General features: G+C 42.5%; 1 protein-coding gene across 3 annotated transcripts in view; it reads left to right on the forward strand.

Moving 5' to 3' along the window:
* The window catches only part of KIAA0586 (KIAA0586 ortholog), an 813,007-nt gene that overhangs the window by 765,594 nt on the left and 23,870 nt on the right, over positions 1–23,543 (forward strand). For all 3 annotated transcript variants that reach the window (XM_078660379.1, XM_078660377.1, XM_078660378.1), the window contains one exon: positions 6,460–6,525. In XM_078660379.1, the coding sequence (XP_078516505.1) occupies positions 6,460–6,525 (66 nt within the window). The remainder of the gene's footprint in view (positions 1–6,459; positions 6,526–23,543) is intronic.

The following is a 23,543-nucleotide window of genomic DNA, read 5'->3' on the forward strand; positions in this document are numbered from 1 at the left end:
CCCATTTTCATTTCATTTCATTTCATTTCCAGAGTCCTATACGGTTCCTCAGGTTGAACTGACTGGTTCTTTTGATCTCTCTTGGGGAGTTCGCCAGGGTTGTATTCTGGCCCTGTTATTGTTTTTAATATTAATAATCTGATCCACCTATTGCCTCTGATGACATTGCAGGGATGGGATGATCCATGCTCCAGCTTTACTATATGCTTGTGACGCTGTACTTATGGCCCTCACTCTGAATGCTCTTCGTAAGCTTGTAGGCTCCTTTGTATCTTTCATGGGTGAACTGGATTTAGTTACCAGTTTCAGTAAGTCCCATATTATGGCTTGTGGCCCAGGCAAGATTAACATCTTGAATTTACCTATTGGTAGTAATATGTTGACTGGGGTGAATGGTTACCTTTACCTAGGAATTTACCTTGATTCTTCAGGTACTTGGCGCAATCTGATCGGAATGCTTGTTTGAAAATGTCCAAATCTGCAGGAACCATACTAAATCTCCTATTAGACTGCCTTTACTTTTAATTTATAAAGCTCACTGTGTTGCAGCTGCTTTATATGGGGCTGGTGTTTGGGGTTACACTCATTTATCATTGCTCTAGTATGAGGAAAGCAGAGTCTGCAGATCAATCCTTTCAGTTCCTCCTTCCATGTCACACTATAGTCTTCATACGGAGCTGTTGTTACGTATTGGATTTAGTACGTTTGGCACCTCTGATGGTTTGGGTATTAATTTGGACCTCGCAGGAAACAGGCCTAAATAGAGAGATTATTAGGGACTGCTTAGCCTGTGTAGTATGGGCTTAGATTAACGTGGCTCGTTTAAGTGAAGGATTCTTTTAGTAAGATTGGCCTTCCGCAAAGTTTTGTTACACCAAAGTCTCTTTCTAAGAAAGACAAATGGCTGGCCAAGCTTACCTTTGTGGAGTTTAGTCGACTATAGAGCCTAAGGGATGAATCAGTGAAGACGTCTGCTAAGGATTATGTCCGATTTAGGGGAATTAGTGCCGCAGTTCCGTATTTAGATCTTTCTTTAGCTCGCTTAAGGGCTGGGACAGTTTGGTGACCTTTAAGTTTCCCACTTGGGCCCCATACGTTTAGAAGTAGCTTGCCGCTTTGCCCCCGTGATAGTGCATCATCCTAGTCCTTATTACATTTTATGGGGTTTTTTTGGTGCTTTTTTCGGTTGCATTTTGACCTATTAAAAAAAAAAATGTAAGTATTTAGCTTACAGGCAGTGCAGAATTTCATTATTCTATCTGCAACTTTTAGATAAAATTGAGGTTTGCTTTAGAGTTAGTTCCTTTTTGAAAGCACGTAAATCTACTAGCTTTGTGACTTAATGTTCTATGTCCGTTCTGTCAAATAACTTCCCGTACAGGTTCCTTTTTAAATTCTGCTCATGGCGGATCCTTAGACCTTTTCGATATCAGAATTGTTGCTGTTGGCGGGTTTTGCCGCTCTTTTTGTGGTGCTGCTATCTATTCCTCTGTATTCCCCACTTTTGAACTGCAGATGATGTAGTGCACCAGGAAATGCAACAAATGCTGGTGATATTAAGCCATGCCTGTTTTTTCAAGCGTATCACGCTATTTTTGACCTCTAACCCCTACGTGACCACTCTAAATTAAAGCCACTTGACAAAGGCAACAGTAGAGGATCCACTATACTGAAACTTTTGCTTTCTGTGAAGTTTGTAGCTGAGGAGCGATCCCACAATGCAGAGCTCCAGCTTATGCAGGGTGGCAGCAGTAGGGCCACAGCGGCTGAATCGTTCCCTCCTCTGGCGAGAGTGGCACAGTGCCCAGTATCTGCAGACTACAGTCTGCGGCAAGGACTGGTGATGGTGGTCAGGTGACTGGGGGTATCCGCACCAGGGGAATCAGCACGCACGAGCGAGTGACTAGGGGTATCTGCACCAGAGGCTTCAGCAGGCATGGGTGAGTGCTCAGCAAGTACACCAACCTCCTGCAGGACTGGCAGAACATGTAATAGAATAACGCTCCCCTTGGGACAGACAGCAGGAACCTAACATATGCCCTGTATTAAGCTGGAACTCCAGGTGACTTACGGGACATCGACAGTTGGGCTATATCGCAAAGACTTAAAGGGAAATTCATAGAGCGGGCATTAAGACAGAAAGGGTTCTGCCAGCCTAGTAAGCTTGTTTGAATGTAAGAATTTTCAGTAGAAGAAGGGCAACATATCTAGTGATATTATGCGGATAGAAGGTTGGACCCTTTCTCGCCTAAAAGGAGGGGCTTAAACATAGAGCCATTTGTGAAGAGTACACAGAACCTCAAAAGGGTCTGACATCTTTGAATAGTGCATCTAACCTTTAAAGTGTTGCTGTCCTTGCCCGGGAAGCCAACGAAGAGTGGACAACAAGGGTTAATATGGAAGAATTTCGGGGAAGTAATCGTAAGCCTCGCTGTTTAGTTCCGAGTTCCTTGGTTCCACTGCAGATTGTAATTGGGAAGACTCATATAGAGGACATGGGCATAATATACACAATGGTAGGCACAGGTGGTCACCATATGAATTAGGGGGATAATATGCAACGCGATCTCGTGGTGAAACCCCACATTTTGCACAAATATGATAGGAAGAGCAAATCATAGAGGGCCAATACAGATCACTCCAGCAGTTGACCCTGTGTTCTCAACCAACATGTCCGTTATAGCATATGGCTCCACAATCGCTGTAGGGATTTATCCATTGTGCTAAGGTTGTATGTATTTGCTGTGGCTATTTGGCACACTGGTGTATTGCTTGGCTGATGGTTAAAATGTTAATGATTGGATGATTTTTGCCAACCTGCAGCAGAAAAAACTGAATAACTTGGGAGGGAAGTGTAGGTGCTTGCCTAGTGAGAGGCATAGTTTTTGGTTGACGGTCTCTGCTCCTGCCTATACCGAAGCAGCAGAAGCACACACGCTCTGGCTTCACTCCCAAAGCACCTCTGCATCCCGGCTTATAATTTCTGTCACATGAGGACAAACATGTAGGGGAGTCTTTCCTATTACTCTCTTAATGAGCCCCAGGTACATATAGCCGTAGAACTGCTATGCGGACTGTGCAGAGCACTTCTCTGGCTTGGCACTTGATCCAGGCATGGACTATTCAGCCATTCATCCATACGAATGTCCATCTATGATTGCACTCACTTATGTATCTGTTAGACCTGGTATCATTGGTGTGAGTCTCCCTTCCATTTTTCAGTGATTGCCTCCTCTTTTTTTAATCTGTTTTGCTGGTTAGATGCTTTGGGCACTGTGCCACTGCTATTCAGTGCCACAGTGCAAGTGCTCCCTATGTTAAATTGATGTATTGAATAGAGACTCCATGATTGGGTTATTTGATTTACTTGTCAGACTCTAGTACAGTGCACCACGTGTGCCCAGGGCTTGTAAATCGAATGCTGCTGGTGGGCTTGCAGCACTGGTTGTGCCACCCACAGAAGCATCTTGTAAAGTGTGTTGCAGGCCTGCCATTGCAGAGCATGTGTGCAGTCTAGTACTGCCATGTCGACTTGGTAAGTGCACCCACTTTGCAGTCCCTAAACCATTCCTTTTCTTCATATCAGACACCCATAAGGTAGGCCCAAGGGCAGGGTGCATTGTAAGTATAAGGTAGGACATGCCCTGATGTGTGTGGCATGTCATAATAGTGAATTACAGCCATTTTTGTTGTTAACTATTACAAGGCTACCTGTTCCCCATAGGCCAGAATGGGCAAATGATTATAACATCTTATAATCCTAACTGACTCAAAGAGCTAGGTAGAAATTCGAATTTAGTATGCCTGAACTCAGAATGATAAAATACATCTTATAGTGAAGTTGGTTTTAACATTCTGTGTTTGAAAATACCATTTTTAGAAAGTAGGTATTTTCTTGCCTAACTATCCAAGCCTGCCTCTACTAGGTTGTGTATTCCTTGTCTGGAGTTTGAGTGATAGTGGCTGGGGGATGCCAGGAGACAGGGTGAGTCAGCACAGGGCTGAATAGAGCTATGTGCATGTAGATGAGTGGGAGGAGTTGCACCTGAGACCTGGATAGGACTGTGCCTGCCTTCCACAATGCTGGCTCTACCTCCTGTGGTGCGTCTGATGTCCCTGGCCCACACTGTCAAAGTAAAGAAGGAGTTTTGTCCACAAAGTGCTCCAGGACTGCACAGAATTGGTTTGGACTGGGTACAGGATTGTCTGCCTTCCGAGGACAAAGGATTTTCTAGTATAAATATTGGGGCCGAACCCCAAGAATTTAGGTCACTTCTGGAACAACAAGACGAAACTCTGCCAAGGAGAAGAACCAAGGAAGCTGTAAGAGTTGGACTGCCCCCCCCACCCCCCTGCCAGTGTGCTGTGTTGCTGGGTTGGCCTACAGTGGTGTCTTCAGTGCCAAGGGGAGGAGAATGAACTTTCAAAGAACTTTCATCATCTTGCAGAATATTACTCCAAGTGCTTGATTTGAGCTTGCCTCCTGACCGAAGTCTCAGTGATGCCAGACTTCACCCCCTTCTGTTTGCCTGCATCTGGAACTTGCTGTTCTAGTGCTACAGAAGGAATCTGCAATACCAATGCTGGCGAGCGACGCCGTAATCTGCAACGTAGTCGTGAGTGTTACCCCGACTTGCGACGCCAACCCAACGCCTCTTGCTGTGCCACATCGCCTCTGAAGCCAACATCATCGCGGAGCCAATCGTCGACGTGGGTGGTCAAGAATCCATCGACATCGTGACATCGTACGGAACCGTGGTTTCGGTGCCATTGTGACGTCACCTCCTCTCCAACCAGCAACCAACGCCTCCCCTGCCTGAGCAAGCATCCAGGACACAGACGCATCATCTCCCCCGAAGTAAGGTACCGACACCGCAACAAGCCAATGATGCCGCACCTCCTCAACGCCGTGAGCTGTCTTTGTTTTCACGTTTCCCAGGTACTGTTCTCTGTTTTGGCTCCGGGCCCGACGCCGCGCACCTCGCGGTCGGCGCCATACTTTGGGATTTTTTTTACCTTGATGTCGTGATAACTCCTGTTGGGGTTATCTGTTGCTAAAGACTGCTTTTAAGTGAATAACCTATTTTTGAACTATTTCTAACATCTTGAAGAATTCTTATTGAGTACAGTATTGTGTTGTTTTGTCGTTTATGATCTTGTGATAAGTCTGTGTAAAGAATACTTATTTTTATAAAACCTTTGTTGTCACCATCTGTAGTGTTTTCACTGTATTACTGTATGTGTTCACAAATGCTTAACACACTGCCTCTGAGATAAGCCTGTCACCTCGTGCCAAGCTACCAAGGGGGTAAGCAGGGGTTATCCGGTAGTGTCATCCCCTTTCTCTGACTTAGAAGCAAGGGTCCCTATTTGGTCAAAGGTGCAAACCATTGCCAACTAGAGACCCCCAGTTCTAACAGTATCCATCTATGCACTCACTCACCTATCCAAATATTGACTTATTTTCACATTCACGGACTCGCCTATGCTTACAGAGAGTCGCCAATTGATAAAGAAGAACTTCTGCATATAAAATATCAAGACCTCTTGGCTTTGTCAATGGTTAATTTTAATTGCTGTTTCTTAACAAATCAAAGATATTTGAAAGAGAAAAATAATCTGAGTTTTGATTTTGTTAGAAAGGATGCATCGCTATTGGGGGTGGAGGTAGGTGCCACCCATTAGTTCCTGTTTTTTATACTTGTTAGAAGTTTTGAGCAACTCTTGAATTATTCGGTAATAGCTGTAATTCCAGGTGTGATATTACCAACTGGATGTCCTTCTGTACTTGTACTAATGGCCTCAGAAATCCTTCATAATAGCTCGTAAACATATTTGTACCATCACACGTTCCTACGTCACATACTGAATCCAAGTAATTGAGGCTTCTTGTAATATTGTAATATTTCTGCTTCTGGTCATACTTCTGCTTCATGCAACAAGAATAATCTATGCTGGTGCCTTGCTAGCAGTAGGGAGGTTGCATGCTGGAGCTAGTAATTTCAGTGAAAACAGTTAACCCAAAAGGGAATAATTTCGTAGGACAACAGACTTTTTATTCGACCAGTTGAAGGAAAAATGTTTTAGAAAAAAATAGACCTTTTACGTGATGGAGAAAAAAATTGAAAAAAACAGCGTTTCCGTGTACTATGAAAAGTAATGTTTCTTATCATAACGTTATTAAGGTATAATATATAGTTTCACGCACCATATGCATTACTCTCTAGTTGTCGAAATCCGTGCCCTTTTTATTTGCGGTTTACTCGCGCAATCAGTCCTAAACAGAGAGCCAATTCATGAAATGGAACTGTTGATACTCCGAGAAATGTCCCTATAGAGACCCGACATTACCCTGCTACACTAGGCCTTTATTACACTAACTGGGTTCACGTCGAGGAATGTGTGTTGAGCTTTCCATGCTAGAGAGCAGGATATTAAAAATATGCATTTATGTTGTAGGCGCGCAGGCAGATTTGGACCGGACGCACATTGAACCCAGCGTGTACCTGACGTCATTGCTGTCAGGTAGGTCCTCTTTTTTGAGTCCAGACAGACAGGTTATTAACGTGGGCGCCATGTTTACGGGGTGAAGAGACGGACCGCTCGGCCTTCTGTGTACTGTGGGCTGCAAAAGCAGTAATGTCAAAAGCACAAAATGTCTGTCTTCGTTCAGTGGTGTATAAAATGTTGACTTGAAGGTCTGCAGGTGCTGGATTAAGAACCTAGCCTAAAAGTGCTTCAGAATATACCATCTGGAGAGCTTAATTGTTAAGCCAGGTCAGTGCTTAAACTTTGAAGTCCATTTTAAACAAAATAAAGCAGCTGGAATCTGGCAAAAAAAGAAATGCGCGTGTTATCCATTCCTTCTTATATAGACCAAGGACAACGGGGTTGTTTTCACAGGTGCATTTCGAAGTACTGCTCTCTATGGGCGTTTATTTATTTCTGTTAAATTGTACCTGTGTAAGGCAAGAGCAGCACCTGAAAGCGTTCTTCCCTTTGTTTTGGGACAAGCTGACAATGATTATAGGAATGTGTTAAAATATGTGTGTCCTGTTTGAAGCAAGCTACTATTTTTAGGGCGCAGTGGTGACTGCCGTGTTCTCAGCAGTGTCTTGTTTTGTGAAAGCATTTTTGCTTTTGGCCTTCTAAAACATTTGTGGTAAGCGAGTTCTTTCTTTCAAAACATCTTCTCTATTTCCTAGCCAAGCAGACCCATACCCACGCTCTTATTCATTAGTACCGTAATGCTGCAGTCACATATGGGAAGGGGGGGGTGGAGGGGAGGGGGGTGAACTTTAAACCTGACCACTATGTCTATGGAAATAAATGCTGTAAACGTGTGGTAAATAGCGCATGTACACCAGATATCCTGGAGAACATTTGCTAGATTCCCTTTCAGAGTGCCAGGGGGAATGCAGGGGCTATTGGACCCAACCGTGGTGGTTGAGGCTTTTTACTCCTGATGTTCCAAGGCCCGACCTACTATGGATCTTGAGCAGCTGGGCTAAGTACCCCTTCTGCACTTGACTCTCAGTTGAAGCTGTGGACGAGCAGTTGTATGGCTCCCTCTTGGGAGGGGGAGGTGAGCGAACATGACTCATAACTTAAAGTACACACAGTACTGACAATAAATCAATGTCTAGTCAAATCCTTTATTTTGTAAGAAAAATAAGTATTTAATTTCGAAGTCTACACATGCATTTATGATCAATAACACAATGCTCTTCAGGTTAGGGCACTAGTCGTCCGTAAAATCCCTGTCCCACCCTCTTTCTTACAACGTCGTTGGGTTCAATCTCCATTCAGTGGTGGCCTTATCCAGGGAATGCCTACCAGTAGGTGGTACACAAGAATTCCTCTTTGACTCCTTAGGGTTTGGTCAAAAGTGTTTATGGTGCCACTGTTAGAAGCAGGTCTCCCGGGGCCCCAAAGACTGACTTCCAGTCTTAACCTCAGGTGGTATGGAAGAGTTCAGCAGTGCAATGAGTGCCCTCTCCTCAGGGGCTCCCAAGTCCTGATCCTGGTCGGCGAAGTTGGGCTGCTTGCGGTATGCACAGCAGTACCCAGCAGGCACAGACTTTCACCTTCAAGTAACACTGCATGCTCTTTCCAGCAATCAGAGCTGCTCCCACTCAGCAAACACAAGGTAATTTACTTCTCCCCTAACTAGGGGAATATAAGGAGGGGTTTCGATCCTCCGGCTCCTGACTGGAGCCCCAGCAAGGGTGCAATGTCTTTGGCTGCATCCTTGCATTCTTCGGGGAATCTGTCAGGTGCAGGTCAGTGTGCAGGCTTGCACCACTGGTCACAGCAGTAATCCTTCTGTCCAGGCAATGAGCCGAACTCTAGGCCTCAGTGCTACTGGCAGTCCCTCCTGGCGTACGTGGTTGCTGATATCGGCAGACACAAGTTTCACGCTTCTCGACAAAATAAGTTCAGCGATGGCCCCCGATGGCATATGTGGTTGGCAAGGTGGTGCAAACTTGGCGCCACCCCCACGGCACTCCTTTCAAGGCCACCTGATATGCGCATCAAAAGGTAACTTCCAGCCTTTTATGATCCCCTTATCAGACCATCCCCTTCCTGAGATGTGTCCAGGTCCCTTCTTTGTGATCTATCACTGAATCAAAGAGCAATTTTTGAAATGTAAAGGGGGGAAGAGTCCCTTCCACCAGTGTGTGCTCAACCAAACTCTCAGGAACGGGGACATACACAGATCTGTCGGGGGGGGGTGGAGAGGGGGATTCAGCTACTCCTCATATCTTCTCCAGGCAGGACTGTGGTTCCCAAATTGGAACACAGGGTCCTTCATGTAATGTGCCATTGCAGGCATTCTTACACTCAGTGTACATTCCTAGCACACTTGCTGTCCAGTACTTCTTACCTCCAGGCATTGTACCATTACAGTCACACACATTCAACATGCACGTTGTCTCCCAACAGGAATATACACACAGTTCTGCTCTATCCTTGTACTGTGCCTTTTCCAGGCACACACACACACCCAGCACAGAGTCACTACTCCTGCACTGCGCAGCACTCCACATCTACCTGATGTTGGCCAAGGGTGAGTTAAGCACACAGCGCCTTCCTGTTTTTACCAACCGACCCCGCTCAAAAACAGGAATTTTAGCAGTCCATGCACTCATTTTTGAGTGGCACGACTCCTCCGGAAAGCCTTTGGGCCCCGCAGAGTCAGATGGGGCTCTATCTGGTTTCACGCCATCGGCTCTGGCCCCTGCCCTTATGGGCTCCCATGGATCCGGACTGCCGCTGGTGGTGCCACTACGACCTTCCCCGGCACCGTTCTGAGCGCCGATATACCCAGTACTGCCAGCCCCATTTTCAGCCCCTATGACACACTGCCAGCCCCATTTTCAGCCCCTATGACACGGAGCCGCGTCGCCCGGTCCTAACAGGACCCCGTATCCTAGGTTGGAGCCTGATCCCTATTCTAAAGGGCTAGGCCTAGGGGAGGAATGGGAGGGATGTCAGGATCCTTTATAATACATTTGGAAGGCAACAACCTAGGCAACTAATGTCTAGAACACATTAATGGTGAATTAAATAAACAATTGGCTGAGGCTGACTGTAAGACTTGAGTATTTTTATTTGGCAGTTACACAGTTAATAAATCATTAATATAACACAATCGTAAAGGTTAAAATTTCATACAAGGTTATAAAACAAGAACAAATAAAAACACAAGTTAAAAATATGTCTGTCAATGGTAGATAAGTGGCGAAAAATGGGTTTCTACGCGCGTTTCGTCGGCCAGCGCCTTCTTCCTGGAGTAGCCACACAATTTCTATAAAGTGAAAATACACATAGATTATATATATATAAAATTACATAATGACACAATTTATACAGTTGAAACGGTTTTTAACATTTAGAATTTTAATTTTTACAGCCAGTTAGTCCAGTTTCTGGTTTACAGATTTATAAAGCAACAGTGATTTCCATTGTTCATTTTTATTCCTGTCATTTCCTTACATGTTCTGTCTTAGTCCAAAAAGACACCTGTCTTAAATTGGAGATTTAAAAGTAGGGTAAGGGACAACATGATAGAGAATGGCATATTGCGTGTATATAGGATATATAAAGATATTTTTAAGGATATCCTATTTCAGTAATTTGAAGAGCACTCATTGATGCTTCAGACAATTCATAGCCGCCCAATAAATGAGAGAGGAGATAAGCGAAAGGTCTTTTGAGGGCTTGCTATGATGATGTATTGATAAGGAAACAAATACATGACAGCGCAAGTATCTTAACTTACTTTTGTATAGAACAAGAAAATAAAGCTTTTTATTTCCCCTGCTATGGTGGTGTTTTCTTTTATATTAGTATTTATATCTCTGGTACTTACTATGAAGATCAATTATTGAACACTGGTCAAGACGATTTTCTATTTCTTATGCAAATCTTTTTAGATCCAGTGTTGCAGGAGCTTCGGTAGAAGATCATACCTGTTATTAGTTTTTTATTCCAGATGAGAAAGTCAAATACATGTATTATTTAGTAATCTTTTACCTGATTGCCAAGAACACAAGTAGTTATTTCCCGCTGGCCGGAGCCCTTTAAGTGAAGAAATGCTGGATAAGATTCACTAGGTCGGAATCCTCCTCAGATGACTTCTAGATATCTATTTTTGGAGATGGTATAAAGCCGGAATTATATCTATTAGTCTTGTTCTTAGTAACAATTCAGTTAGATTTAATTTCTTATACGCTGGTGGACTTAGTTATTAATAATCGTGTTGTCTAAACTTTTTTTGATCTTACCTATTGTTACTGATGTTTTCATTTTCTTGAGCCCACTCAGTGATCTATGATGTGATCTGGGGCCAAATGCGATGTATTGAGTGGTGTTCTGATGGTCCAAAAAGAAAGGAAGAGGAGGCAAGAATTACATCTATATCTTTGTACAGATCAGGTTAAAAAATACCTATGACTCTTCTAATCTTACCAGTGGTAACAAGGTCTTATATTTCAAAGGTGTGGATGGTGCTAGCAGGATTTTCAAGGATTCTAGATGGGTGGGGAGGTGATATTAAAAGATCTCCCTGCCTGTGGATATAAAGAGGGAGGCATATTAAGTTCTATTTAGTTGAATGGAGAAAAACAGGGTTCTGCTATTTGCTCATAGCGGTTTGTTTTGGTGTAGCGTCTTACCTCAGGATAATCGGCAGGGCTCACTATGTCCGGCGGCAGCGGGATGGTCCGTCTGGCGATGCAGAAGCGGGAAATGCTGATAAAATGCCCGTCGGTGGGAGGTGTTTATATATGTTTGATAATTGGTGTCAATTGCCCACACCTATGTTGTATCTACGTTTGACTATTCCGACGCGTTAATATTGGGAGGAGTTTCCCATGTAAACACATAATGGCGGCTTTACTCAGCACGCTTCAGTAATTGGTGGTGAGGCGCTTGTGTGTTTGGTCTTTGAAAGCGAAAAGGGACTCAGTTTTGTAGTTTTTTGTATGATGAGACTCGCGCGCTTGTGTTATTTGCGCTTACGAGTGAAGACAGACTTTGATTCTGTGGTTTGCAAATAGATATTTCATTGTAGCGGTTTAAGCACTTACAATGTACTTGGTTGTGGGGGAAGGGAGACCCACGAGAGAGATGCATTTAAATGATTATACTCGCGCGCTTGTGTTATTTGCGCTTACGAGTAAAGACAGACTTTGATTCTGTAGTTTGCAAATAGATTTTTCATTGTAGCGCTTAAGCACTTACAATGTACTTGGTTGTGGGGGAAGGGAGACCCACGAGAGAGATGCATTTTATTGAATGATTATAAAAATAATGAATTTACTTAGGGCAACCTATTTTTTAATATAAGGAAAATATGTATATATTCTCTCAATGTTATTTGTAAATCACAGAGTGTATAGTGTGTATTCTTTTTTGAAATAATACTATGCTAAGAGGTTGCTTCCTTCAACTTTGACTCTATTAATAATATTATTGTCATGTTTCGCTAGTTGTTTCATCAATTCTTCATTCTGATTGGTAGGGGCATTATAGATACGGTAATACATGTTTATATTCACTCGTGGGTTTAAATGCGTGCATATAGTTACATTTTGAAGAAAGGAATTTTCAGGAGATTGCGTGTTCCCACGGAATTTCATTATTCATTCCTTGGCGGAAAGTATTAAAAATAAAAATCCAAAAGACTTCCCTTTTCTTTCGGATGGCTGTACCGCCTTTGGAGTCTGGGGTGTGGATTTTCTCAAGGATTTTCCATTTAAAATCATCAGCACAGTGACCCTTCTCTATGAAGTGCTTTACCATTGGGCAAGCAATTTTTTGGTTCTTATCGCTGAGCGATGTTCGTTCAAGCGTGTCTGAATCATACGTGAGGTTTCTCCCACGTATCCCAGGAGACAAGGACATTGTATGAAATACACCACGTTGGTTGATTTGCAGTTCCACATTTCCTTTGCCTTCGTTTTGTGGTCATTGTGTTCGAATTCTTCACCTCGCAGAATATTTCCGCATGAATTACATGAGGAACAGGGAAAGGTCCCTTTTATTGGATTGTTTGTTAGGATTGATCTTTGACTGAAATTATCTTTCTGTGTACTATTTTGAAAGCGGGAATGGACAATGAATTCTTTTATATTTTTATTTCTCTTGTGGGCAAAGAGGGGCTTCATCAATTTTTGTTCATTGGAGCAATTGCTGTTTAATATATGCCAATTTGAATTTATAACTTGTTTAACCTTTTCATTTACAGTGGAATGTTTTGTTATGCAGACTATTTGGTCATTAGGTTTTGGAGATTTGGTTCGCAGGAGAGAGTCTCGGTCATAATACCGTGCTCGCTTGTATGAATCTCTCACTAAACGATGAGGATAGCCTCTATCGATTAAATTTGGTTCTCATTGTTGTAGCTTGCTTATCAAAGTCATTAAGGTTTGTACAATTACGTCTGACACGTAAGAATTGGGAGAAGGGGATGCTATTCTTTTGCGATCTCGGGTGGAAGCTACGATAGTGTAGTAGTGTATTCCTAGCTGTAGGTTTTGTGTGAAGATCTACTTTTAGAATTCCTTCCTCATTTATAATTTCAATATCCAAAAATTCTACTTTCTTATTGCTGATATGGGAAGTGAAATGGAGGTTAGGGTTTGCTGCATTTATCCATTGGAGGAATTCTTCTAGAGTTTCTCTCCCATCGGTCCAGATAAAGAAGATGTCATCAATATATCTGGACCAATGGGAGATGGACTCATAAAAGGGGGCAATCTCATTCTGAATGAATTCCTTCTCGAAGGCTGCCATGAAGATATTAGCTATCGATGGTGCTACTGAGGCGCCCATGCTTACACCTTTGATCTGGCGATAGATATGGGACCCAAATTCAAATATATTCTCTGTTAATACAATTTCTAGACAGGCGAGCAAAAATTCTTTTGGGCAGGGAATTTTGTGTAAATCAATGAACCAACTCGTGGTTTTCATAGCATCAGTCAGAGGAATATTACTATATAGGGACTCTACGTCCATTGTAACCAATAGTTAGCATTTTAAGCATATTGATTTCATATTCAGATGTGTCAATAATTACTATGCCACCTCCTTTGTCACATCCCTTAAAAGTTAAGTTTTTGTTGTTAGAGAGGGATGTTAGGGCTTGGTGTTCTTCCTTTTCTAAGTTGTAAATTGGTTTAGGGATGTACCTTAAGGCTTGATCTAATTTTTTCAAAACTACTAGCTCGAAAGTAGCAACTTCCGGCCCCAATTGTTCTAGACCCGGGCTGAATGCTGGATGACCCTACATTTTATGTCCCTTTGAGATCTCATTCTCTAATAAACTTATCTAGGAAAATCATGTCCCTAACCATAGCTGCCCTGGAAGACGGATTCATTAATGCCAAAGAATTCGACTCCCTGAACCACAATCAGGGAAAAACTGCTTGTATTTATGGTCTTCCCAAAATACACAAACATGCCAACAACCCCCCGTACCGTCCCATTGTCTCCACCATAGGTACTGCAACTGAACCACTCTCTAAATATGTGGACAATTATCTGCGTCCTTTTATCCCCAAAATTGACTCATACATACGTGATACAGGCCACATGATACAGAAAATTGAAGGAATTGCATTTAACTGCAACAATGAACTATTGGTTACAATGGACGTAGAGTCCCTATATAGTAATATTCCTCTGACTGATGCTATGAAAACCACGAGTTGGTTCATTGATTTACACAAAATTCCCAGCCCAAAAGAATTTTTGCTCGCCTTTCTAGAAATTGTATTAACAGAGAATATATTTGAATTTGGGTCCCATATCTATCGCCAGATCAAAGGTGTAAGCATGGGCGCCTCAGTAGCACCATCGATAGCTAATATCTTCATGGCAGCCTTCGAGAAGGAATTCATTCAGAATGAGATTGCCCCCTTTTATGAGTCCATCTCCCATTGGTCCAGATATATTGATGACATCTTCTTTATCTGGACCGATGGGAGAGAAACTCTAGAAGAATTCCTCCAATGGATAAATGGAGCAAACCCTAACCTCCATTTCACTTCCCATATCAGCAATAAGAAAGTAGAATTTTTGGATATTGAAATTATAAATGAGGAAGGAATTCTAAAAGTAGATCTTCACACAAAACCTACAGCTAGGAATACACTACTACACTATCGTAGCTTCCACCCGAGATCGCAAAAAAATAGCATCCCCTTCTCCCAATTCTTACGTGTCAGACGTAATTGTACAAACCTTAATGACTTTGATAAGCAAGCTACAACAATGAGAACCAAATTTATCGATAGAGGCTATCCTCATCGTTTAGTGAGAGATTCATACAAGCGAGCACGGTATTATGACCGAGACTCTCTCCTGCGAACCAAATCTCCAAAACCTAATGACCAAATAGTCTGCATAACAAAACATTCCACTGTAAATGAAAAGGTTAAACAAGTTATAAATTCAAATTGGCATATATTAAACAGCAATTGCTCCAATGAACAAAAATTGATGAAGCCCCTCTTTGCCCACAAGAGAAATAAAAATATAAAAGAATTCATTGTCCATTCCCGCTTTCAAAATAGTACACAGAAAGATAATTTCAGTCAAAGATCAATCCTAACAAACAATCCAATAAAAGGGACCTTTCCCTGTTCCTCATGTAATTCATGCGGAAATATTCTGCGAGGTGAAGAATTCGAACACAATGACCACAAAACGAAGGCAAAGGAAATGTGGAACTGCAAATCAACCAACGTGGTGTATTTCATACAATGTCCTTGTCTCCTGGGATACGTGGGAGAAACCTCACGTATGATTCAGACACGCTTGAACGAACATCGCTCAGCGATAAGAACCAAAAAAATTGCTTGCCCAATGGTAAAGCACTTCATAGAGAAGGGTCACTGTGCTGATGATTTTAAATGGAGAATCCTTGAGAAAATCCACACCCCAGACTCCAAAGGCGGTACAGCCATCCGAAAGAAAAGGGAAGTCTTTTGGATTTTTATTTTTAATACTTTCCGCCAAGGAATGAATAATGAAATTCCGTGGGAACACGCAATCTCCTGAAAATTCCTTTCTTCAAAATTTAACTATATGCACGCATTTAAACCCACGAGTGAATATAAACATGTATTACCGTATCTATAATGCCCCTACCAATCAGAATGAAGAATTGATGAAACAACTAGCGAAACATGACAATAATATTATTAATAGAGTCAAAGTTGAAGGAAGCAACCTCTTAGCATAGTATTATTTCAAAAAAGAATACACACTATACACTCTGTGATTTACAAATAACATTTAGAGAATATATACATATTTTCCTTATATTAAAAAATAGGTTGCCCTAAGTAAATTCATTATTTTTATAATCATTCAATAAAATGCATCTCTCTCGTGGGTCTCCCTTCCCCCACAACCAAGTACATTGTAAGTGCTTAACCGCTACAATGAAAAATCTATTTGCAAACTACAGAATCAAAGTCTGTCTTTACTCGTAAGCGCAAATAACACAAGCGCGCGAGTATAATCATTTAAATGCATCTCTCTCGTGGGTCTACCTTCCCCTACAATCATGTACATTGTAAGTGCTTAAACCGCTACAATGAAATATCTATTTGCAAACCACAGAATCAAAGTCTGTCTTCACTCGTAAGCGCAAATAACACAAGCGCGCGAGTCTCATCATACAAAAAACTACAAAACTGAGTCCCTTTTCGCTTTCAAAGACCAAACACACAAGCGCCTCACCACCAATTACTGAAGCGTGCTGAGTAAAGCCGCCATTATGTGTTTACATGGGAAACTCCTCCCAAAATTAACGCGTCGGAATAGTCAAACATAGATACAACATAGGTGTGGGCAATTGACATCAATTATCAAACATATATAAACACCTCCCACCGACGGGCATTTTATCAGCATTTCCCGCTTCTGCATCGCCAGACGGACCATCCCGCTGCCGCCGGACATAGTGAGCCCTGCCGATTATCCTGAGGTAAGACGCTACACCAAAACAAACCGCTATGAGCAAATAGCAGAACCCTGTTTTTCTCCATTCAACTAAATAGAACTTAATATGCCTCCCTCTTTATATCCACAGGCAGGGAGATCTTTTAATATCACCTCCCCACCCATCTAGAATCCTTGAAAATCCTGCTAGCACCATCCACACCTTTGAAATATAAGACCTTGTTACCACTGGTAAGATTAGAAGAGTCATAGGTATTTTTTAACCTGATCTGTACAAAGATATAGATGTAATTCTTGCCTCCTCTTCCTTTCTTTTTGGACCATCAGAACACCACTCAATACATCGCATTTGGCCCCAGATCACATCATAGATCACTGAGTGGGCTCAAGAAAATGAAAACATCAGTAACAATAGGTAAGATCAAAAAAAGTTTAGACAACACGATTATTAAAAACTAAGTCCACCAGCGTATAAGAAATTAAATCTAACTGAATTGTTACTAAGAACAAGACTAATAGATATAATTCCGGCTTTATACCATCTCCAAAAATAGATATCTAGAAGTCATCTGAGGAGGATTCCGACCTAGTGAATCTTATCCAGCATTTCTTCACTTAAAGGGCTCCGGCCAGCGGGAAATAACTGCTTGTGTTCTTGGCAATCAGGTAAAAGATTACTAAATAATACATGTATTTGACTTTCTCATCTGGAATAAAAAACTAATAACAGGTATGATCTTCTACCCAAGCTCCTGCAACACTGGATCTAAAAAGATTTGCATAAGAAATAGAAAGTCGTCTTGACCAGTGTTCAATAATTGATCTTCATAGTAAGTACCAGAGATATAAATACTAATATAAAAGAAAACACCACCATAGCAGGGGAAATGAAAAGCTTTATTTTCTTGTTCTATACAAAAGTAAGTTAAGATACTTGCGCTGTCATGTATTTGTTTCCTTATCAATACATCATCATAGCAAGCCCTCAAAAGACCTTTCGATTATCTCCTCTCTCATTTATTGGGCGGCTATGAATTGTCTGAAGCATCAATGAGTGCTCTTCAAATTACTGAAATAGGATATCCTTAAAAATATCTTTATATATCCTATATACACGCAATATGCCATTCTCTATCATGTTGTCCCTTACCCTACTTTTAAATCTCCAATTTAAGACAGGTGTCTTTTTGGACTAAGACAGAACATGTAAGGAAATGACAGGAATAAAAATGAACAATGGAAATCACTGTTGCTTTATAAATCTGTAAACCAGAAACTGGACTAACTGGCTGTAAAAATTAAAATTCTAGATGTTAAAAACCGTTTCAACTGTATAAATTGTGTCATTATGTAATTTTATATATATATAATCTATGTGTATTTTCACTTTATAGAAATTGTGTGGCTACTCCAGGAAGAAGGCGCTGGCCGCCGAAACGCGCGTAGAGACCCATTTTTCGCCACTTATCTACCATTGACAGACATATTTTTAACTTGTGTTTTTATTTGTTCTTGTTTTATAACCTTGTATGAAATTTTAACCTTTACGATTGTGTTATATTAATGATTTATTAACTGTGTAACTGCCAAATAAAAATACTCAAGTCTTACAGTCAGCCTCAGCCAATTGTTTATTTAATTCACCATTAATGTGTTCTAGACATTAGTTGCCTAGGTTGTTGCCTTCCAAATGTATTAATTTCCCTGACCTAGGAACTATAAGATCCATATACTCAGGGGGTCCTTGTTAAATACACGTCAAGGATCCTTTATAATACCAGTACAAGCAGGACATGGACTGGTGTGAGAAACTTGGTGATGCCAGCGGACTGGACACATCTCCAGATATCTGCATGCTTTCTCCGCTTACCGCGGTTATGGAGGAGGGAGCTACATATACAGTGGTGGTGCAGAGGTAGGCTGAGGTCCTTGACCTTAGTTTGCCCTCAGTGGCAGTCAAGACCAACATCTTAACAGAGGTGTTGCAACTGTGAGTCTCCCCTGAACCCCTACCCCGTTCAACAAAGCCCTCACTGACATTTTCTGGGGACCTGGTACAAACCCAGCACAGGGTCTCCTGTGAATAGGAAAACTGCACGTTGCCACCGCCCCACTGCAGTGAACCCAAATTTCCTCATCCAACACCCTACCCTGAAGATCTTGGTGGTCCAAGTCTCCATTTCCAATGACACGTTCCCTACCACTCCCCTGGACAGGGAATCCAGGAGGCTGAATAGCTTGGGTAAGAAAATGTTTTCTTCGACCACCCTTGCATTGCGGTCAGTGAACACTATATGCTTATTGGGCTGCTATGCCAACACACTGTGGTAAATGGCTGCATAAGTGCTGCTGCAGGTCCCGGAGGAGGCCCGGGCCATTCTCTCTATAGCAGTAACATATAGGAGAGACACAGGCAAGTTCACTATACACTGGGGTTGGACATAACCGACTCCCCGGTAGAGCAGTTTTGTCAACGATGGCCCTCAGATGCCACACATAGCTGAGAACATCTGGCTTTTCAGGGGATGTACAGGCTTCCCTCATGGACATGCCCTTCGATGGCACCTGTCTCTTTGGAAACAAGGCAGACTTGGCGCTGGAGTGCTTTAAGGACTCGTGGGCTACGGCCAAGATCCTGGGCCTCCCTGCTGCCCTACGACCCCAGTCTGCCTTTCACTCCTTCTGTGGCCACGGAAGGGACTTTCAACCATGTCAACCCTATCTCAGCCATTGAGGCCGCGCAAGCTTCCCAGCCTCTGCATGGATGAGGGCGCGGTTCCTAACGAACTTGTGGGTCGAGTAGCCAGCGGTCTGGTCCAGCCACCACCGCACTCCCCGGCAGCTGCAACCTTCAAACCTTCCTAATCTTGCCCTTTTAGATCATAGGTGTCCAGTTGTTGGCAGGATTCACATTCCCCTCCACCACTGGCCTTCTACATATTCTCCCACCTTCCCCTTTCATTATTCCTCAGTGAGACCTTAAATTGACTCTCAAATTTTTTTATGTGTGCTCCCTTCAAGCCGCTACGCAATTGTCCCCTCAGGCTGCTCACCATTAAAACAGCCTTTCTTGTGGCCATTACATCAGCGAGTAGGGTGAGTGAGCTATAGGCTTTATCATCCAAGCCTCTGTTTCTATTAGCTTTTCCTTACAAATGGGTGCTTTGCACTTCTGCTTGTTTTTACCATCTTCGCAGAATCCGAAAGATCAGCCGATTCTTGACCACCGAGGCCCTGACCCTGGTCACTCTGGCCCTGGTAATCTCTCAAACCGACTATGCCAACTCTTTGTATGTTGGCATTCCAGCTTACCAACTACGTCGCCTGCAGCTGGTTCAAAACCAAGCGGCCAGGCTAATTTATCGCCAACCCAAACACCATCATGCTAGCCCCCTAATGAAGAGTCTTCATTGGCTCCCCATGGCCAAGCGCTGTAACTTCAAGATGGGTTGTATTATTTTTAAAGCTCTTGCTGGTGTTGGCCCAGTCTTTGTCTCATCGAAGAATTAGCGCTACACCCCCTCCCGGGAGCTGCGCTCCTCTCACCTGAACCTACTGTCCACTCCGTCTTTTAAACGCAAGAAGCACGGGGGTCTTAGATTTTCGGTCCTGGCCCCACAGTTCTTGAACTCTCTCCCCATGGAACTGAGGTCTATGTCCTCTTATACCCAGTTTAGAAAACTCCTTAAGACCCTGCTGTTTTCTCAGGCTTACGCATAAGCCAATGTTTTGACCTGTTGATGCCGCCTCCCTGTTCCTCAGCGCCATGAAACCGCTTGGTGAACGTGCGCTTAATATGCTCCTTTAACATAACATATGGGTATTTCTTGCCAAAAGTGGTAATACCATTTCATGTGGGCCAGTCATCACCTTGCTCACTTTCTGTGCTCCTCCAGAGTGCTCTAAAGAAGAGGAGTGACTCCTCCGTCTGGACCCAAAAAGAGCGCTGTCGTTCTACCTGGACCGTTTAAGAGAGTTCCGGATGGCTGACCAATTCTTTGTGGGCTATGTTGGCCTGAATCAAGTTCAAGCAGAGCAGGAGCGGGCCATCTCTCGGTAAGTCGCTCTCTGCATTAAGATCTGCCTTGCACTGTCTGAGAGAAGCCTCCTGAAGGCTTGACAGCTCATTCCACCAGAGCTAAGGCTGCGACCACTGCACTAGCCCGTTGTGTTCCCGTCCTGTGCATCTGTCAACGTGGCCGTCTCTGCACATGTTTACTAAGCATTACTGCCTGGACTGTCCGGTCTGCAGGGACTGGCACTGTGCCCGTTTGGTCCTGCAGGACTTCTTAGTCTGAATTGTCTGCAAAGCCACTACCAGAGGTGGTAGTGTTTGGGTATCTATTCAAAGGTAAGGAATCTGCGGCTAGATGTCTTAATCAGATGAGCAAGTTACTTACCTTCCGTAACCCCTTATCTGGTAGAGACAATATCTAGCTGCAGATTTCTTACCGACTCACCCATCCTCACCAATCTGTGGACAGATTTCTAGGGTTAGGGATGATCGCTTTCAGATTCCTAGTTTGGACACACCGTGTCAGTGCACTTCATGGCTCTGCGCTTCTGGCATTTAAAGTCGTGAAAAGTAACAGACATCAATGCGCCGAGGTGGCGCCTATATAGGTGCTGCGGACGTCACTTCTGGTGCAGACGACAATGCCCCTCCACCGGTGATCAAGGGTACTGCTCACAAATAATCCTCCGGATCATGTCTGACACCTGGGGAAATTCACAGGTAAGGAATCTGCAGCTAGATTTTGTATCTACCAGATAAGGCGTTACCGAAGGTAAATAACTTCTATTAGTATATACAACTCAACCACTCTGTTACTTTTCCTGAGTTTGTCTTTTTCCAGGCCAACTACTCTTAACATATAATGCATTCTAGTATGAATGACATATGACCCCTACGCCTTGTCGCACTTATTGTCTTATAGAAGAATCGTATACACTGATTTACACACACATCATTCATTGTCTCTGTTGAACATGTATTTGTGATGTAAAGCACTGCCACCTTACATTTGAAGGGAAAGGAAATAAATTGCAGAGGGGTCTATTGAGAGATGGTGGCACTATAGAATGGTGTCAGTGAGGGAATCCCTGGAGGAGGAGGTTATTGAGGTATGGCGCTGACGATTGCCACACCGGGCGCCAACAATGCAAGCTGACCCAGTATGTACTCCGGTTCTTTGTGGCAAGTATAGCCACATGCACAGAGGGGTGGAAGTGGGCAAGATCAATTGGGAACAGCGTTTCATGCTTTTTTATTAATAATGATAAAAAACAGTTCTTATATCATTTGTTGAAAAAACAACCTGAACCATTAACGCTGACCTTGAGCAACCTGGACTGAAAGCAAAAGGAGGGTTTCTCCTGTGTCGTGAATGGAGGGCCAGAGAGCTAAGAAAAACACATCTTCTCATCAGGGTGCCTGCAACGTGAAAACAATATAAATAAATGCAGTTGGTTAAAAATGCTTAGATCAAATTTTTCAATAGCATCATTTGAAGCTTCATGCTAACAAAGACTCATTCTTTTTGAGTGGCACTCTACAGCTGCTGCTAACTCTGGGCGTAGTCCTAATAATGGAACCCTCTTTAAAAAAAGGTTGTGGCTTCTCCACATTACTACATATTTTAAAAGCATGCTAAATCTTATTCGAACATGTTGCGGCAACCTATCTTATACTGTGTAATACAATCTCAAAATAACAACTTGCATATTCTCAGTTCTGTTTTTTATCACAACCTATAAATACACGTCTGTTCCCCAAGGCACCAACCAGGATACAGTTCTCTGACCTTCTAGTTATACACACAGACGTCTGCAGCGACCACATTAACCAAGTGAGCTTTCATAACGTAAAAAAAAAAAAAAAAATTCCAACAAATTAGTTTCGCTTGCGCTTAGTTTTCCTTTAAGGTGTTTACATTATTTTATATGAAGTTACCTGAAAGTGAAAGGCCAACAAATAGTTACAGAAAATATAGTTATTTTTACCTACGTCTCTATCCCCACTCAATGACCCCTCCCCAATGTACTCAGGATCACAGTTTCTAGACATGTTCATTCCGGTCAGCTGCTGCATGCACATGATTTGCCCCTTTGCCATTTGTAATCTTGATTACCGCAGTAGCTGTTCCCAGACTTTCGCGGGTGGTAATTTTTCATGGTATTCCGGTAATTTGAAGTCTATTTTGAGGACTTTAATCAGTTGGGGATGGTGCAGTAATTGTAGAATTATAAGGTAAGGATGATCCTGCAATTTTTTATCATAACCACACAACTCCAATTGAGTAGGTGTCAGCATGGGTTTGTAATTGTCATGATGTAAATACTCAAGTGTTAAATGCTTTTGTTAGTGGAACAACTCTATCATGCTTTGATTAAAAAAAGAGTTACCATTCGTAAGTCTTGGTTAGAGATAATTAATATGGTGAAGATGTTTTGCCATCTGACCAGTCTCCAAGAATGTTTTGTACACTTTTCTTTAATTAGTCTGATGGATCCTTGTTCATACTACTGTGGATATCCGCGTCAATTACTAATTCCTTAGAGCCCGATTTACACAAAAAATGTGAGTCTATGCAGCGTATATGTACACCGCCGATTTACATAGATTTATATATTTTGAGACAGTTATAAGAGGTCCAGTGATTACACATGGAAATCTTAACAAATTCTTTAGATGTAGGCATCCTTATAGTCAACTTTGCATATTGATCTGGATTGTCATTATGATATACTGTGTGATCGATTATGAATGGCGGAAATGTGCAAAAGCATAACTTTTCTCTCTGGAGAAAAAAAGTCTGAAAAAACCCTTAACTTTACCCTAAATTATTTAAGGGAGTTTACAAATTGCTTTCTCACCCTAGAAAGTAGTATCCTCATCTTTTCAAGAGTGAACAACTTAAAGAGGGTTATTCTCCAAATGGGAATGCGATGAACCAGTGTTGTCAGAATGGCACTTAACACCCTCTGGATGGAAAAGCGGTTGGCTTCTGCTGTTGCACTCATCCTGTTTGCTACAAGTACAGCCACTGTGGCTTTCAGTC

Source organism: Lissotriton helveticus, chromosome 9 (genome assembly GCF_964261635.1).
Source record: "Lissotriton helveticus chromosome 9, aLisHel1.1, whole genome shotgun sequence".
In the NCBI taxonomy this organism is placed as follows: Eukaryota; Metazoa; Chordata; class Amphibia; order Caudata; family Salamandridae; genus Lissotriton; species Lissotriton helveticus.